The sequence below is a fragment of the Thalassophryne amazonica genome, chromosome 6, assembly GCF_902500255.1.
Source record: "Thalassophryne amazonica chromosome 6, fThaAma1.1, whole genome shotgun sequence".
NCBI classification, from domain to species: Eukaryota; Metazoa; Chordata; class Actinopteri; order Batrachoidiformes; family Batrachoididae; genus Thalassophryne; species Thalassophryne amazonica.
The window spans coordinates 66312459-66331019 of record NC_047108.1 but is presented as its reverse complement, the minus strand read 5'-3'; the positions used below and the strand labels follow the sequence as shown (position 1 = coordinate 66331019).

Below are 18561 nucleotides of genomic sequence, written 5' to 3'. Positions count from 1 at the left end.
AAGTGCCCCACGAATGTGAAGTTGCACATGTGGCGTGCCAGAGTGTCGGCTTCCCCCTCAACACGTGTGCGTGTTTTGTGCACTCCCCCCAAACATGTGTACTTGTGGTTCGCGCACCCCCCTTCACAGGCAAGGCATCTCTCATCTGATCACAGAGTGACATCTTAGTCTGTGCGCTGACAGGACAGGGGGTGTGGCTGGCTGCCCACAGCTGTTGAGACATCTCCGGACATCACAGCTGCAGCACACGTCCTGTGTTTTGATGAACACATACATAAAAACATAAAAATGGACACTTCAGTCCGTTTGGACATGCAGCAGGCAATCTGAATGTCACGTCTGACAGGACACGCATGTCGGATTGTAAGGGCTGTGAGCAGCGCGCCGCAGGCCCAGTACAAGCCAACAGTATGACAAATACACCACTTTCAGTCACGTATCAGCAGAAATACACCGTAGCAAATGCCATTTGGTCAGTTATCACAGCACTTTTTTCTTTACTTTTATCTGCTTGTTGATTTTAGCCATTTCACACTCTTGTTATAATACAGTGATTGTAGTGCAGTGGTAAAGTTTTCGTCTGGTAATCAGAGCGTGCGGGTTCAAATCCTGCGAGTGGCATTTTTTGAAATTTATTTAACGAGTGTTATTTAACTGCGGGACTCTGTATTGCATCCCCTTTTATGTATTAGTTATATCAACCCAGATATTCAGTAATTATACAGCTGGTTTTTATTTTATTTTCCTCCATGTCAGCAATGCGATGTGATGCACCTTGTCCCATGGAACACAGTTCCTGCTCGAAAGACACCGTTGCATTCATGAACTGTCACACCAGCATTGTGCATGCCAACCTGTTGGCGCGATGTTTCATGGTGCACTCATACGAGCTCTACCGCCATGAGTCTCCCTGAGTTGTACGTATTTGCACTATGTGTGAAGGGGCCCTTAGTAATGTAATACAGTGAAATAGCAGCCACCATGGCAAACCAGCGGTTTTTTAAAAAACTGGAACAAGACGGAGTGCGCTGCGTGCCGTCAGTCTGAACCAGACAGTGAGGATTCTGAAGAGGAGATGATCCCTCTTTTGTTGTGGACAAGGAACCACAGCAGTTGGATCCCCCGACATGCGCACAGATCTCCACAGTGGGTTGGATCAGGTGCTTCTGTTTGCAGTTTCTCCAGGACTCAGGTGCTTTGAGCTCCGTCCCAGCGCCGAGTCCTGGAATGCAGAACAGCATGCAGACACACACTACTCCAGCAGTAGCTCCAGGCGCGTTTCGCTAAAGCGTGGAGATCAGCGTTAGCTTCGGTTTTGTTTTGTTCCTCTTTTGTCCCTTTTGCACTCTTGATTCGCAGGCTATTCAGTGATAAAGCTCGTTCATCCACCTTTTCTCAAAGATTTATGACTTTTTTCCCCTTGTTCAGGAGTCGTCGTATGATGTGTGACCGGGCCATAAATCAACCCCCATTGTCTGTAGTTTGAATCAATTGTGCTAAAAAGTCACACCACCCTTGTGGGGTTTGCAGCAATCTAACACTTTCCACCAAATTGAGGCATGCTTATATTCAACACAGTCCATGACTATGCTGTTGCATTCATCCACAGAACTAAGAAGGGGTTAAACCTATGCGCTCACGTTTCACCTTCTGTGGGTATTAAGGCATGAAGTGTACACAAAAAATACATTCCAAGACACGAATAATGAAGACATATTTCAGTGAAGAATGACTGTATTTCTGGATGATATAATTAAATTATGTAAAACAGGCTGTTATGTTTCATTTGGACTTTAAATTACCTGTTAATTGTCACTTATCTGACTTTGTTTAACATAATGTTTATAGGGAAATACTCCATCTTAGTCTGATATGTTGCTCATAAAGGTTTGGCTAGGCTGCAGATGTTCAAATGTCAAAGTGGGCTGTGAGATTCCCTGTGGCTGATGTGTGGCATGTGAATGAAGCAATGTGTCTTGTGTAAGTTGCCTGAACCAGTTCCTTTTTGTGAATGGGTCCACTTTTGTGCAGAATAACATTTAATTTATTGTTTAATTTATGCACATTGAGTGAGTAGTGTAGATATGATGAGGGTGTTCTCACGTTTTGAGTGTCCCTGAAGTCATGAGTTCAGTGACCAGTACGATGCACTTCTTGCCACGCAGCACAGACTCCCAGGAATCATAAAAGCGGACAATGTTGGGGTGCTGAAGGCCCTTAAGCATCTCTGCCTCCTCTTTGAAGCGCTGCTGTTCTGCTTTGGTTAGTTTACGATCCTGAGGTGAGATACACATCACATGACAAAAAGAACTGGGTTAAAAATTTGTTTAAAAACATTCAGATGATGGACATTTGTTCATTCATTTGGTGGCAAATCTATGGGCCCTACGTTGACGCTGGGTGACAAACACACAAAGCTGTTGGATTTGGGATGTGTCCAAGCTGTTTTTGCTATCGAGAGCAGGTGCAAACTGAGAGCAAAGGTGGGTGCTAGGAGCAAAGTGGACTTATCCTCTTCATTAGTCAGAAATGTATTGTGGGCATAACATAAAATCAACCAGACCAAAATAAACATGGGCACTGTGCATGAAAATGACAGCTGCAATCAGTTGGAATCTAGGAATGACTGTTATGTCTCTTTTGCATCAGGTGAAAGCTAGGCCCCTAAAAACTGCAAAAAGCCTAAATGAATACATTCTCTCTTTCAACCTCTGACTGACTGCCACACAACATACTCATGTTACAGCTAAATGCACTAAAAACCTACTGCCACTAGAGGGTAGTGGCAAAACAGAGTTTAAGCAGTGCTGAGCCAACACCCAAGCCTGAGGTGCTGGATTTGGCCACAGATCACCAGCCTGACAGAATGGAAACAGCAGAAATCCAATTCATGTGGTTCAATTGTGGCTTTCGCAGAAGACAGCCTCCTACAGTGCACAGGTTATTTGAAAGACCAAAACTAATGCATGCTATTCAACAAAGGCATTTTGTTGTACTGTTACAAGATACTGCAGGTAATAAAAAAGTCATTTTATGGATTGCACTGATAATTCATTTGACTTCTTAAACCCACAGTGTGCAATATTTACAGTCAGAGCATGTGTATAACTACCTGAATAGTACTGAGGAATTGAGAATGAAAATAATATGACTGGCCACAAACAACTGTTGGGCTGTCACTGCAAATGAAGTATTTTAGGTCTGTTATCCTTTGAACTTTGAAGGCATGCACTTCCAGGACACTGTTGAACTAAAAAGTGAAAATGCAAAACTCATAGAGTTTAAACCAAAATTTACAGTGTGACAAATTTAATACTTGTGAAAGACTCGGGTGACATCTACTCTCTGTCACAAACATACCTCACCATAAACAAAAGTCTTCACTTAGTTCTCCACTGAATAACTCAACTGATGTTAAGCCATCTGTTAACAAAATTTTTCCCAAAGGATCTGATCTACCCTGGAGTTGTTTAGATCACATTGTCTGTGTGGTACAACTTTTGTTTGTTTCTCTCTCTCTCTCTCTCTCTCTCTCTCTCTCTCTCTCTCTATCTATCTATCTGTCTGTCTGTGCATATACAGTTGTGCTCAAAAGTTTGCATAACCTGGCAGATTTTTTTTTTTGCCATTTTTTTATAGAATATGACTGATGATAAAAAAATTTTCACTCATGTTTAGGGGTTGGGTGAAGCCATTTACTGTCAAACAAGTGTTTATTCTAAAAATCATAATGACAACAGAAACTACCCAAATGACGCTGATTAAAAGTTTACATACCCCCGTTCTTAATTCCATGTACTGCCCCCTTTAATGTCAATGACAGCTTGGAGTCTTTTGTGGTAGTTGTGGATGAGGCTCTCTGATGGTGAAGCTGCCACTGAATATGTCTTGGACTTTATTAACATCAATTGATTGAAATACAAACAATATGGCACTCTATGGTAAATCTGTATGGAGCAAACAGTTCTGAAAAAGTGTGAGGAACTGTGAGGAAAAAGTGTGAGGAACTAGTATAGTGATGATACTAGTTGTGTGAAAAGACTCTTCTCTGGAGTGGAAAAATTTACCTGACCCAACAAAAAATTGAACTTTTTGGTGATTTTTTTTTTCATTTGTGATGGGTAAAGAGACCTGAAAATGCACCAGGATGCACCTGAGATTTCAAATTTCAAAATGGAGATTTTCAAACTGCAAAGACTCTGTTTTCCCACATTGGCAAGATGACAAACTATAATACATAGTCTGTCATATGGACTACAATATGGTGTTATTGCTATTACATAAAACCACATATTTGCAATGGATTGTTATTGTTCTCTCTCTACATTCATCTAAACATTTGACTTCAGCAAGTTGTGCTTTTATAACAACTGATAGTGTCTTAAAATAAACTAAAATAAAATTTGATACAAGTAAAGCTGCATCTACTTTAGAGCCCCTTCATATATAGTACAAATGTAGTCAAATTGCGCATGAACTGCGCATGAAGCAGGAATCGTATGCAATATGTGTAAAATCAGAGCTGCCTCCAACGCCTCGTATATGTCATGGTCTGTCCTGGGCCTGGGTTTTTATCTTGGTTCTGTCTGTGTTCATGTCCCCTGTCTTTGATTTTCAGTTTAGGATTACTTTAGCCACTGGTTTTATTTTGCATATTACCACTTACCACTATTGCTTGTAATTTTTGTTTGTTATGCTTTGGCCACATGTGTCAGAACGGGCAGGGGCCGTCTACCCTGGTGGCTGGACCCGCAATGCAAACTCCCGGACTAAGCTTAGGTGTAGGAGAAAACATGGTCTTTATTCAAGGCTCTGGTTAGGTACACATGTGATCGAGCAGCGGAGCAGAGGTACAATCAGGATCAGGCAAAAACGCAGTCATGGTTGAGCAGGGATCAGAGGCACGAGGTGAGTGGTTCTGCCGGATTGAGATGAGTGACAACAAAGGTTACCTTGTTCCTCCGTGGAGCAGGTTTCGGAGGGATCTGGAGCAAGACTGGTTTCAGTGGCTGCGTTTCTGGAACAGGTGGCAGGAGGTGAGCAGCTGGCTCCTGTGCCGCTGCGCGCAAAAGTGGAGTGAGAGCAGCGTCGGAGAGCGTGATGACACATGGTTCTTCACAGCAGGTGGCGGTAAGTTCAGACTCAAACAGGAAATCCATGGGGTCCTGGATACAGGGAGGGACCCAGCCCTGCTCAAACTGCGATTTAATGTCCATTAGCTCTGGGAATGTGGTTAACAGCTCAGGCTTGGCTAAAAAGACCTGTTCAAGAAGCCGAGGAAAATGCGCCGTTTGCTCCGCAGGCTGTGGCAGTCCTGATACTCAAAAAATAAGTCTTGTAATTTAAATAAAGATGTAGCCATGTTCTGTAGTGCTAACTGCTCTGACTCTGATTCTTCTTCCTCGTCAATATCAGTCCAGTCTGACTCGTCGTCGTCAGATGGTATGTAGGCCTCCGGATGCTTCATCCACTCTGGACGCTTCTGTTCACAAAAAACATCATCCAGGCTTAGAAGCTCTGGGAAATAGTCAAATAGCCAAGGATTTGCATTCACAAGATCCCTAGCTTGGTCAAGGTAATCAAACTTTTCTCCTGGAGCGTAACAGTCACGAAAGCAGACAAAAAAAAAGAGGGATCAGCAAAAATCCTCTTTATCACCTCGATATCTGGGAGCGCAGCAACAGAGTCCAAGGCAGGAGTGGAGCTTGCGGGGTCCATGTTCTGGCCAGTTTGTACTGTCAGAACGGGCGGGAGCCCGTCTACAATGGTGGCTGGACCCGCAATGCAAACTCCCGGACTAAGCTTAGGTGTAGGAGAAAACATGGTCTTTATTCCAGGCTCTGGTTCGGTACACGTGATCGAGCAGCGGAGCAGAGGTACAATCAGGATCAGGCAAAAACGCAGTCATGGTTGAGCAGGGATCAGAGGCATGAGCAAACACAGACGTCCGGGACAAGGCAAAAGGCATGGTCAAGGAAAACAGAGCAGAGGTACGATACACGGTGAAGCAAAACTCAGAACTGACAAAGGCACTGGAATGTATACGAGACAACAAACTGGCAGTGAACTGTGAGACTGTGATGGTTTAAATAAGGAGCAAACAAATTAGGGTGATGTGAAGCAGGTGCGTGGAAGTCTGTGGAAGGGGGCGTGACAGGGGGAGCCAAAGGTTGTGCAGAGTACAAGAAAGTGAAGGAAGGAAAGCACAGAGTGAGAGTGAAGAGTAACAGACAAAGGACACGTGAGCTGAACAAGAGTGGGAATGAATGAAAACACCAAAGCAAAAATAAACAAGGTGTGGGAAACAAAGACATGGGGCAGGTGCAGGACGTGGAGTGAAAATAAGTACTGGGCGGTGAGACAAGGAACGAAGGACATGATGGGAGGTGCGAAGTGGAACAAATGGCAAAAACAGAACAGAGCAAAATTGGAAATCATGGTCAGAATATCATACAACAACAGGCACCAAAATCAAACATGAGCAAGAGTACAAAAGCAACTAGAACTGATCAGGAAATCAATACAAAAGCAGAATTAAACAGGAACAGACTAATAAACAGACATCAAAACCCGATATAAAGTATAACAGAAAACAGATGAAAGCTAATGATAAACAATGAAAACACAAACCGGTCCTGAACAAAACTAGAACAGAACTGGACAATGGCTTAAAGAATGGAAAGTAACAAAGTGATAAGAAAAACATAACAGAATAACTCATGATGAAAATAATTACTGACAAATCCAAGCTTGAAGTAGACGGAAAACCACAAAAGGGGAAAACAAGGGCTCAGCGCCCTGACCCGGCCAAATCCCTGACAACATGTTAATTCTGTTTAGTTTCAGTCCCAGCATTTATTCTCGTTGATCACTTTTCAGTTCTGACTTTTGTTTTCCTGATTTTGTTTCCTTTGCTCTGTCCGTTTCTCGCATTATTTTGGGACTCACCTTCCACTTCCTTTCTGCCTGCTTAGTGTTTACTTTCTTGTACTCTCTTGCACCTGTTTGCTTCATCTTGGTCTTCTTTCTTCCACACCTCTCTGTCTGCTTAGTGTTGTTTATTGCACTCTCTTGCTCTTGCTTGTCTCAGCTTTGTCTCCTTCCTAAACTTTCTCACACACCTGTTTTCACTTTTCTTAATCACACCCTGTTATTTAAGCCTTGCATTTTCTCTGTTCTCTGCCAGTTCGTGTGACTTTGTCCTGCGTTACAGGTTAGTGGTGCTTGTTAGTCCTTGCCATCTACTTTCTGTGCATGATCTTGCTCGCATTTGACCTTGTTTTTTGCTTCAGCCTCTTGGTTTGGACCCTCACTGAGTTTTTGAACCTTGCTAGTTTTTTGGGACTCAGATTTTGCCTCAGCTCTGACAACCTTGTTCCTTCTTGCCTCTGAACCCAGCTTGTTTTTGACATTTGCCTCTGCCTCTCGTCTGCCGATTACCTCTGCCACGCTGGCTGATCACCTGTTTACTGAACCTGTGCTGTTCGATATAAGCCTTAAATATTCAACCTTCTGAGTCTGAGTTTGCATTATTGTGTCCAGTATATACTGTTCGTTCCACGCCATGAATCGCGACCAGTATACCTGTTGCTACAACTATTTGCGCACACCAGTGGTTTAAAGACAGAGAGTGTGCCCTGTGAGAGCCCATTCGATCCCTCTCGTGGCAGATGTGTCAGCCAAATTCCAGGTGATACACATGAACATCTAACACCGAAAGCTTGGCACTTAAAAAATGTGTGGCCATTTGCGCTGTTAGCACAAAAACGTCAGCAGACAATCACTTTCCAGCTGGATGTGAAGTTTGTCTAAGTGCCCCCCACGAGTGTGTCATTGCAAAAAGCAACACGCATGTGGTGCATGTGTCTCAGGTGTGCGCTGTGAGTTGCGCAACCCCCCACCCCCGCTCCCTCTGGGGGCAGACTTACATAAATGCTTATATGTATGTACAGAATCTGATCACATGGGGGCCGGACAGCCAGGTCTGAGCACACACAGAATGGGGAGGGGCCTGTCCGCTGATCGCAGCACACTGACAGGTGGATGACAGCTCACTGCACACATTACAAACACAGAAACCACCGCCAGGACAGGTAAATAAATGATTACAAACAACACCAACATATGCAATTACATAACAAATAAAGAAAATGATTGACCACATAACACAGAGTGACATGTTGGTCTGGGCGCTGAACGGACAGGGGTGCATGTCCACCAACACCGTTGCTGTTGTGATTTCTGCTCCTGGACGTCCCAGCTGAAGAACATGTACTGTGTTTTGAAGGACATGAGCTTACAACATTCCTCCGTGAGGCAGGTGTCTCACGTGGAAATACATAAACATGTTTTGCCTTTGCGCCGGGCTGCAGCGGCCACACACAGCACATCTCATCCATGTTCTTGTTGATTTTAGGCATTTTTTCTGCACCATTACAGGCCACCGATGACAGTGCAGTGGTAAAGTTTCTGGCTGGCAATCAGAGCTTTTGTAAATTGCAGCTTCAAATCCCGTGGGTGGGCATGTATTCTTTTTTTTTTTTTCACAGTAGCTGTGCGATTGTGGTTACACATGCTCCAGCTTCTCACACTGTGTTCCCGCTGTGTTGCATGCATAAAACCGTTGCAGCAGGATGTTCACACCTGCCTGTCAGCTTGATGTTTTCGTGTGGTTCGCTTATACGAGCTGTTCCGCCGTGATTCGCCCTGATTTGTACTTATTAGTACTATGTGTGAAGGGGCCATTAAGTCGTTTTTAGATCTCAGGAACAATGATTTTTGTTTTAAATTAGACGGCGAATGCCTGGCACCCATAGCGGCTAGACCCGTGATGCAGACTCCCAGACTAGGTTCAGGTGTAAGAGGAAACATGGTATTATTCCGGCCTAGGTTCGGTACACAAGAGTAATCAAGCAGCGGAAGCAGAGGTACAATCAGGATTAGGCAGAGACGCAGTCATGGATGAGCAGGGGTCAGAGGCACGACCAAACACAGAGAGTTCCGAGATGAGGCGAGAGGCATGGTCGAGGAGAACAGAGCAATAACTGGTACACGGCTTGGCAAAATAGGACTGTGAAGAAATGCTGGAATGTGTACTAAGGCAACAAACTGGCGGTGGTAGTCGTGGCTGGGAGGTGTTTAAATAAGGACAGGAGTTAACAAGGTGCACGTGAGGAGCAATCTAGAAAGGGTCATGGCCGGTGAATGAAGATTAAGCATGGCGCAAGACAGTGAGGGAGGACAACACAAGGTGGAGTGAAGAAAGACAAAGATACGTGAACAGGTGCCAAGAACGTGAGGTGAATGAAAATATAAAGCAGACAGAATCAAAGTGTGAGAGACAAAGACACCGAGGCACATGCAGGGAGTGGAGTGAACACAAACAAATAAGGACAAAGTGAGAACAGAGCTAAAACAGAATCAAGGAAGAATATAATACTGGGGATCAGGACAGAGCATGAATCATAGGAACTAAAAGCGAACCAAGATATAATAAGCTACAAGAGGGAAAAACTACATGAGAGCGATCAGAAAATAGGAATCAATACTAAAGCAAAACAAAACAGAAACTGACTAATAACAGAAAGCAAAACCCGATATAAAAGTATAACAGAAAACAACAGAAATGAGAACAGCAAAAAATAAACAGATGACAAGCTAAATGATAACCAATGAAAAACACCAACCGATCCTCTCTGAACAGAAATAAACGGAACTGGACAATGGCTAAAATATGAAAGTAACAAAGAAACAAGGGCCAAACTGTGATATATTCAGTTCTATAAAGGGAGGAAAACACAAAAGCATGGATTTTTCCATCCAGTGCTGACGTCAGCATTTCTGGGATACTGACAACTTAAGTGATTTTCACATCAATATCTGAATTCTATGAGCAGGTTAAACTATTATCATATTTTTCCTCTACATGAATATTCATACCCATGTAACAGAAGAAACCATAAAATGCAGATTAGCAAGGTAATATATGACATCTGCATGGAGGACAGTTTGAAGAAAATTCATACCAAAGAAATTTTTGATCTGTTGAAATAACTTGAATAATGTCAAACTGACAACCAAAATCCATTAAAAACATGATATAATAAGATCAAAGACGTACCACGAGAGTGTTAGTGCAACACGACGCAAGCTTATTCTGTAATCTGTAACAGCGTCTCATTCGCTGTTGTGTGGTATGCACGGCCGGGTGTGTTACATTATCTTCAGTCTTGGATCAGGACGTGAAAATGTGAAACTTAATACCACTGTGACATCTCATCAGAGACATTTCCAAACAATTTCTACATATACAAACATCGTGAAGACAGACCACAGACTAAATCCGACGTGGGCCAGGAAAACAAAAATAACCTTCTTCTTCTGTCGAGTTTATTGGCAGTTTGCAAACCAACACAGTGCCATTACCACTGCCAACTGTCTGGGTGTGGAGCATAATGGATTTTGATGTATGCTATCAAAAATAACATGGAAACTTTCACCACGTAAGTGGTGAACTTGAAAATGATCTTTGGCTGTGGAGCCAGGTGACGATGAGTGGACCATTCCATGGCTGGCCGATCGCAATTGCGTCTGCGCGCGCATGACGCTGTGAGTGGGAGCTTCTTTTGTTGTGGGCTAATTTGGAAATCTTTACACTGGGGTGAGTTTGAATGTTTGTTTGTTTTTTCATCTTTTGCTTTGTGTTCTTTTCAATGAAAGTACTTTTTTTACTTTGAGAAGCCTGTGTGTGTGCGTTGCGTGCATGCAGCAGCTGTTTAAACTCCCAATTTATACGAACTTCTGGCTGATTTGAACAATATATAATCAGTATTAAGCTGTAGACCCTCTCAAATGTCATAAAACTGTCAATCTCTCCAACGACTTTTAAAAGAGAATTAATTTTGAATAATCCCTTTAATAAAAAAAAACAGCAGACATGTGGGTTAAAATGGTGTTAAGTTGTCTTTAACCAGGTGTTTATTGCAACTTAATGAATGTGGAATGTCTCCGTGATGACACAGATATACAACCCCTGGCAAAAATTATGGAATCACCGGCCTCGGAGGATGTTCATTTAGTTGTTTAATTTTGTAGAAAAAAAAGAAGATCACAGACCTGACACAAAACTAAAGTCATTTCAATGGCAACTTTCTGGCTTTAAGAAACACTATAAGAAATCAGGAAAAAAAATTATTATTGTGGCAGTCAGTAACGGTTACTTTTTTAGAACAAAGCAGAGGGAAAAAAATATGGAATCACTCAATTCTGAGGAAAACTGACATTGACCCTATGTGTCTTTTTGCAAGGAATGTTTTCACAGTTTTTGCTCTATGGCAAGATGCATTATCATCTTGAAAATGATTTCACATCCCCAAACAACCTTTCAATTGATGGGATAAGAAAAGGTCCAAAATATCAACGTAAACTTGTTCATTTATTGATGATGTAATGACAGCCATCTCCCCAGTGCCTTTACCGGAATGTAGCCCCCATATCATCAATCACTCCTTTTAGATGCAGACTAACGAGCAGATCTGATTTGATGCAGGTGTTAGTTTTGGGGATGAAACTTACAGGGTGATTCCATAATTTATTCCTCAGAATTGAGGTGAGTCCATATTTTTTTCCCTCTGCTGGTCTAAAAAAGTAACGTTATGACTGCCACAATTATTTTCCTGATTTTTTATAGTGTTTCTTAAAGCCAGGAAAGTGCCATTTGAAAGACTTTAGTTTTGTGGCATGTCTGTGAGCTGCTTTTTTTCTACAAAATTAAACAACTGAATGAACTCCTCCGAGGCAGGTGATTCCATAATTATTGCCGGGGTTGTGTATATATATATGGATGGATGTGTGTGTGTGTATGTATGTATGTGTATATGGTATATATAATATATATATATATACGAGGTCTATTAGAAAAGTATCCGACATTATTTAAAAAAAAAAACATGGATTTGAATCATGTGTGATGCATCAGACAAGCTTGAACCCTCGTGCGCAGCGTGAGTTTTTTCATGCCTGTAGGTTGCGTCATTTGCCTGTGAGCAGGCTTTGAGTGAGGTGTGGTCCACCCTCTCGGCGGATTTTTTATTGCGAATAAATGTCTGAACGATTTGGAGCTTTGCATCAATTTTTTTCCAGAAAAATGTGATGAGACCTCCAGGTGGACACCGTTCGAAAATTAATATGGCTTTCAGGGACGATTTTATGGGGATTAAACAGATTACGGAGTGTTACTGCTGCTTAAGGACTGCCCACAACTCCTGAGAGTGCGGCGCGCTCCCAGCCCCCATCGACAGGCTGACACCCACTGGAAACAACAGATCATTTCCAACGTGAAGCTTTGTTGATCCGGGACCTCGTCTGACTTTCACAAAAAGGCAGAAGATGTGGACATCAGCACTTTTTCGGTACATTCCCCGTTACAGGAGTTTTATCATGGAAAGAAAAGTGGAGGGACGCGCCACGGAGCCGTTCATTACGCGGGGACAAACCACCTCCGTGTTGGTCTCACAGGACGGCTTTCAGGTGGATTTCAGATGGATTCCGGTTGCTTTCAGTCGTGTGAATATCCGATTGTGATTGTGCATGAGCTGGACATGCCAGAACATGTCCCGTGAGGCTTCATCACGGTGTTGCTTTGCGCCGAGCGGCTGCACCGCGACGCGCGGAACTCCTACTGGAACATTTTCAACTTCCAAGAACTGTGTACAGATCCTTGCAACATGGGGCCGTGCATTATCCTGCTGCAACATGAGGTGATGTTCTTGGATGTCTGGCACAACAATGGGCATCAGGATCTCGGTCACGGTATCTCTGTGCATTCAAAATGCCATCAATAAAATGCACCTGTGTTCTTTCGTACCATAACAGACGCCTGCCCATACCATAACCCCACGCCACCATGGGCCACTCGATCCACAACATTGACATCAGAAAACCGCTCACCCACACGACGCCACACACGCTGTCTGCCATCTGCCCTGAACAGTTGTGAACGGGATTCATCCGTGAAGAGAACACCTCTCCAACGTGCCAAACGCCAGCGAATGTGAGCATTTGCCCACTCAAGTCGGTTACGACGATGAACTGGAGTCAGGTTGGACCCCGATGAGGACAACGAGCATGCAGATGAGCTTCCCTGAGACGGTTTCTGACAGTTTGTGCAGAAATTCTTTGGTTATGCAAACGAGGTTTCAGCAGCTGTCCGAGTGGCTGGTTCTCAGACGATCTTGGAGGTGAACATGCTGGATGTGGAGGTCCTGGGCTGGTTTGGTTACACGTGGTCTGCGGTTGTAAGGCTGGTTGGATGTACTGCCAAATTCTCTGAAACGCCTTTGGAGACGGCTTATGGTAGAGAATGAACATTCAATACACGAGCAACAGCTCTGGTTGACATTCCTGCTGTCAGCATGCCAATTGCCCGCTCTCTCAAATCTTGCGACATCTGTGGCATTGTGCTGTGTGATAAAACTGCACCTTTCAGAGTGGCCTTTTATTGTGGGCAGTCTAAGGCACACCTGTGCACTAATCATGGTGTATAATCAGCATCCTGATATGGCACACCTGTGAGGTGGGATGGATTATCTCAGCAAAGGAGAAGTGCTCACTATCACAGATTTAGACTGGTTTGTGAACAATAATTGAGGGAAATGGTTGATATTGTATATGTGGAAAAAGTTTTAGAGTGTGAGTTTTAGAGTAAAGTGTTGCGTTTATATTTTGTTGAGTGTATATATATATATATTTATATATATATTATATATAATATATATATATAATATGTGTGTGTGTGTATGTATGTATTATTAGGGCTGGGCAACGTTAACGCGGTGGTAACGTTGCGTCTAATTATTGAGGTCATTATCGCCGACAATTTTGTTCCTCCCTTAATGCTGCGGGTTTTTTAAAAAATTTTTTTTTAGCCTTTATGACTGTTTGTTGTCTTTTATTGAAAGCGTCAGTCGGGAGCGAGTTTATGCTGCTGCTTCTGCTGATAGCTGAGTTCACACAGAAAAACGACCGAGGATCGAGAAAAGTACAGGCTATGCAATGCACAACAAAACAAAATGCAGAAAGACGCCGACTTCTGAATGGACATTTTCGGTACAAAGTTCTACAGGATCAGGCCTGGATCGAGACTGGTTTGGACAAATGCAGCTGCATCGGTCAAATTTTATTTAATATCGTTCGTCATCGGAAAAAAAAAATCATGAATAATCTTGAATAGTGCGAAGTGTCCCCGCGGTGAACACAGCTTTTCGGTGGTTTTCATGTCAACCTATAATCCGCAAATTAGTCATACGACGCTACAAATAAAGTCGGATATTCAGGGTTTGGTCAGTAATAACTGTTTCTGCAGCGCGGCTCCACTTTGAAACCATGAACCATTGAAGCATTGCTTCGATCCAGTAGCTCTTTGGTTCTTGATTCACTGCTCTTCGGCAAGTCCACTTCTTAACCCCTCTCAAAGCAATTAAAATATCGTCAGTCACTTTTGTGTGGATTAAAATCACTAACTGGGACTCTTGTCTTGTTGCTGTCAAGAAAAGAGAATCGTCCTCCGTTCCGTTCACACAGCTCGAAACGCTGTGCGGCAGAGGACAGAGTCCGGTCGGAATTAATACTTCAAAATGAATCGCCGCTTTAATAAAATGACACCTCTTTCCAAACGTTGTAATACAGACAAGAAACTACAATCGACTAAAATTTTTTTTCCTCCCAAAATGAAACGTGCTGTATTTTCTTTTCAAATTACATCCTGAAGTGAAGCACAGCAGCTGTTAAGAGCTCAGCTCAGATATATGGAAAGACATTTATGCCAATAATGTCTGAAAGGACATGCTTTTGACAAAAACTACAGATTTTGTTTATTCCTATTTATGTCCAGAGATCAAGGATTCACCATGTAGAGTTTATTATGTCCAAAGTTTAAGGATCCAGTGACCAATTTCATATTTATTTACTTTAAGACTCAATAAAATGTTCAATTTCAGTTCAATTTAATTGGCTTATAAAGTGCCAAATCACAACAAAATCTAAATATACTAAAACAAATACATCACAATTGTACACATATCAAATTGTGGTATGTGTACAATTGTGATGTATTTGTTTTAGTATATTTAGTCATGGACATGAATATTGTTACCTGCTGGACTGTTTCTAATTTTGATTGTATCAATGGAAAATGTCATCTGTCAACTGTCTGTATCTCAATATATATTATTAAGAATATATGCAGTCAAATTTTTATTGATTTTATCAATTGAAAATCATATATAGATTCAGGTATAACTGAAAGATTTGGGCAATAAATTTGATCCTGTTTACAGTCAATTTTTGTTATACTCGTAGTGTTATTTTTTTTAGGACATCATATTTATACAAATAAGAAGTGTTCACTATGGTCCATGAAGTATAATAAATACATAAAAAAGTGTGACAGTGTATGTTGCACATGAATAAAAGAATGAAGATTATTGAATAACAAGACGCGTATGATTTTTATTTTATCATTGGGCAAAAATGCATCTGTCAGATTTTCACTCTAGATCCAGCCCTGAGGATGGCACATTGGAGAAAAGCAAAGTTGTCTGTAATCATTGGTTTTGTCCCGCGTCATGAGCGGCACGGTGGTGCATCCATCCGCTTCTTTTTCCATGAAAAAAAACTCCTGTAACAGTGGAATGTGCCGAAAAAGTGCTGATGTTCACGCCTTCTGCCTTTTTGTGAAACTCAGACGATGTCCCGGATCAACAAAGCCTTCACGTTAGAAATGATCTGGTTGTTTCAGCGGGGTTTGAGTCTGTCGATAGGCGCTCGGAGTGCGCCGTGCTCTCAGCCGCTGTGGGCGGTCTTTAAACCGGCTGGAGCACTCCTTAATCTGTGTAATCCCCATAAAATCGTCCCTGAAAGCCATATTAATTTTCCGAATGGTGTCCACCTGGAGGTCTCTCACAGTTTCAGGAAAAAATTGATGCAGCAAAGCTCCAAATCATTCCGCCATTTCCTTAACGACGAGAGGGGTGGACCAGTGCTCAATCAAAGCCTGCTCACAGGCAAACGACGCAACAGACAGGCGTGAAAAAACTCATGCATGCGCACAAAGGTTCAAGCTTGGCTGATGCAATCACACGTGATTCAAATCCATATGGTTTTTGAAAAAAATAAAAAGGTCCGATACTTTTCTAACAGACCTCGTATATATATATATATATATATATATGGAACACAGAGGTAGCATCAACAGAAGGACTACTCTTTGACGCACTTTTATGACTAAGAACAGGTTATTTAGTCTCTAGTTTCCCAGTAGCATTCCTCAAGACTGGGTGGGTATCTTTTGAAATGCAATGTTATATTTATTTACTATGAAAGCAATGTCAGGTTGCATGCACCACATGCTGTGATGTGTCATGCCCTTAGATTAGATTCCTAGACTATGTGACCTTTGCTGTATCTGCATGCCTCAAACCAGTTTCCTGTCTGACTTTCACACCGATATCTAATAAAGGCTCAATATATAAAAAAATGTAAGCCATTAAATGTCATGCAAATTTGACATGACACTGAAGTTATACAATGTGATGACACGCTGAATATATTCAATGGCAAATGCACACACAAAAAGTCAGTTATTTTTATGAGTGTTTTTTGAAACAGGACAACGAAAAAAATGTAGAAATGGCAGACGTACCATTACTGCCACATGATGTTACTCATGTTTTCTGTATTAAAGACAAAATAATTTTGAAATTTCTATACTTTCAACTATTTACAAAAGAGTACATATGAGCTTCAGCAAGGTGAACAGGAGCTTTTTCTGTGTTGGTTCTATCACTGATAAATCAATTTAATAATTTATGATTGCTGGAGGCAGCATCACTTCCAGCCTGGTCCTGCATCTGAGCATGTTTAAGAGAAAAGGCCACTCCAAGTTTCATTCCATGGCAACTGTAAAGCCCCTGCCACACATAGCAAGAATGTGCAGGAACCAGGCCAAAACAGCAAATATTACCATCATCGGACGCAGTTGGGAGGGAAAGAGGCGTAGTCAGCAGTGTCAGAACACATCCAGATTACCTCGTCCACACCTGCACGATGGCATCCAAACCGCATGTAGACAACAGTTTAGATGACACAGACTGCCGGCAGACGGCCATAAAAGGCGCTGAAGACTGCCCGATGTCCAAACGTCTGGATGGCAAACACGGGACCAGAGTGGGAGGCCGTGCTGTGTTCCTCACGCACACGTGTGGGGCTGAAATGATCACTCATCTGTGTGTCTGTGTGCATGAGCCACTAAGCGTAGTGCGCGGGTCACATGTCCACACACACAAATAATGAATGTGTGCCACATACATGTTATACATATCAACATTTCCTTTGCACTCCCGGGTCAGGGGCCAGTGGAGGTGGGCATCCCACAACATGCCGGCAGGCTTTCCTGTGACTGATTGATCTCAGACCTCAATCAACAGCGATCAGATCATTTCAGATGCTGTTTTGATGCCGACAGAATATGCAGACTGCGATCAGATGACGCAAACATTGCATATAGACCACCATCAGATGTGCGTTCCATCTCGATGGCGCCAAGAGTGTTTTGAACATGTGCAACACACTCAGTACAGCCGAGCGAATGAGACCAAATATGTAGATGCTGACAGACTGCCGTCCGCAAGTCACTATTTCCTGATTGTAGCAGATGTGTCATTCTGACGCAATTCGGTCTCAATCGGCGTTTATGTGTGATGGGGGTATAACAGTTGCTCTGGTTCAGAAGAGAGTGACACAGCAAAGGTGTGTATCTGAGTTTCAATTTGTATGAAATGTATTGTAATCTTAAAAACACATTTGTAAGATTACCAAACTGTGCAAGATCTACTCACTGAAATGGTTGTGAAACATCAGTTGTCTGGAATTAGTGCAGACACAGAAAGGAAGATGCTCACCATAAACAGGTAATTTATTGAAAATTCCTTGCATAATCTGTCATCTTTTTTGTTTAAAAGTTTTATCTTCTGTCGCTTTCACTCAGAAAATCACCGTAATCTTTCTAGAATGGCTCATTCGGTCCAAATACAGCTATTCAAATTGTTGTGAAAATCCCAGCATTTTTTTTTTTCAGGCTGCAGTTTATTATTGCAGAAAACTATTGTAATGTGAAGTTTTTCCAATACCATGCAGCCCTTACTGTATATATGCAGTGGTGGCACAGCTAACCAAAAAATAGTTTTGATAACCGCTAATCGCTAACTGAAAAGTCATGTTTTGTAACGCTTACACCGATAAACCACCAAAAAATTTATTGAAGCTACAGCTAACCGACAAACTTTCAGTATTGTCTCCGGTACGCTCTCAGCTACTGACAAGTCCAATTTTGAGTTTAAACACTGCCAACACTCTGATAGAATCAAAGGCAAGCATAAACTCAAATACAGTCAACGAATCAGCGCTTCTGTTTTTGTGCACCCTGCCCACTGTTGTAGGGAAGCGTCATTTACCTTGACAGCATACAGTAGTCCAGCCGAGGAGAGAGATGTCCTTGAAAAGGAA

General features: G+C 42.3%; 1 protein-coding gene across 4 annotated transcripts in view; it reads right to left on the bottom strand.

Moving 5' to 3' along the window:
* Nucleotides 1–18561, bottom strand: part of si:dkey-151g10.3 (serine/threonine-protein kinase WNK3) — a 285851-nt gene that overhangs the window by 61811 nt on the left and 205479 nt on the right. For all 4 annotated transcript variants that reach the window (XM_034172365.1, XM_034172368.1, XM_034172366.1 and 1 more), the window contains exon 3: nucleotides 2104–2276. In XM_034172365.1, coding sequence (XP_034028256.1) covers nucleotides 2104–2276 — 173 coding nt within the window. The remainder of the gene's footprint in view (nucleotides 1–2103; nucleotides 2277–18561) is intronic.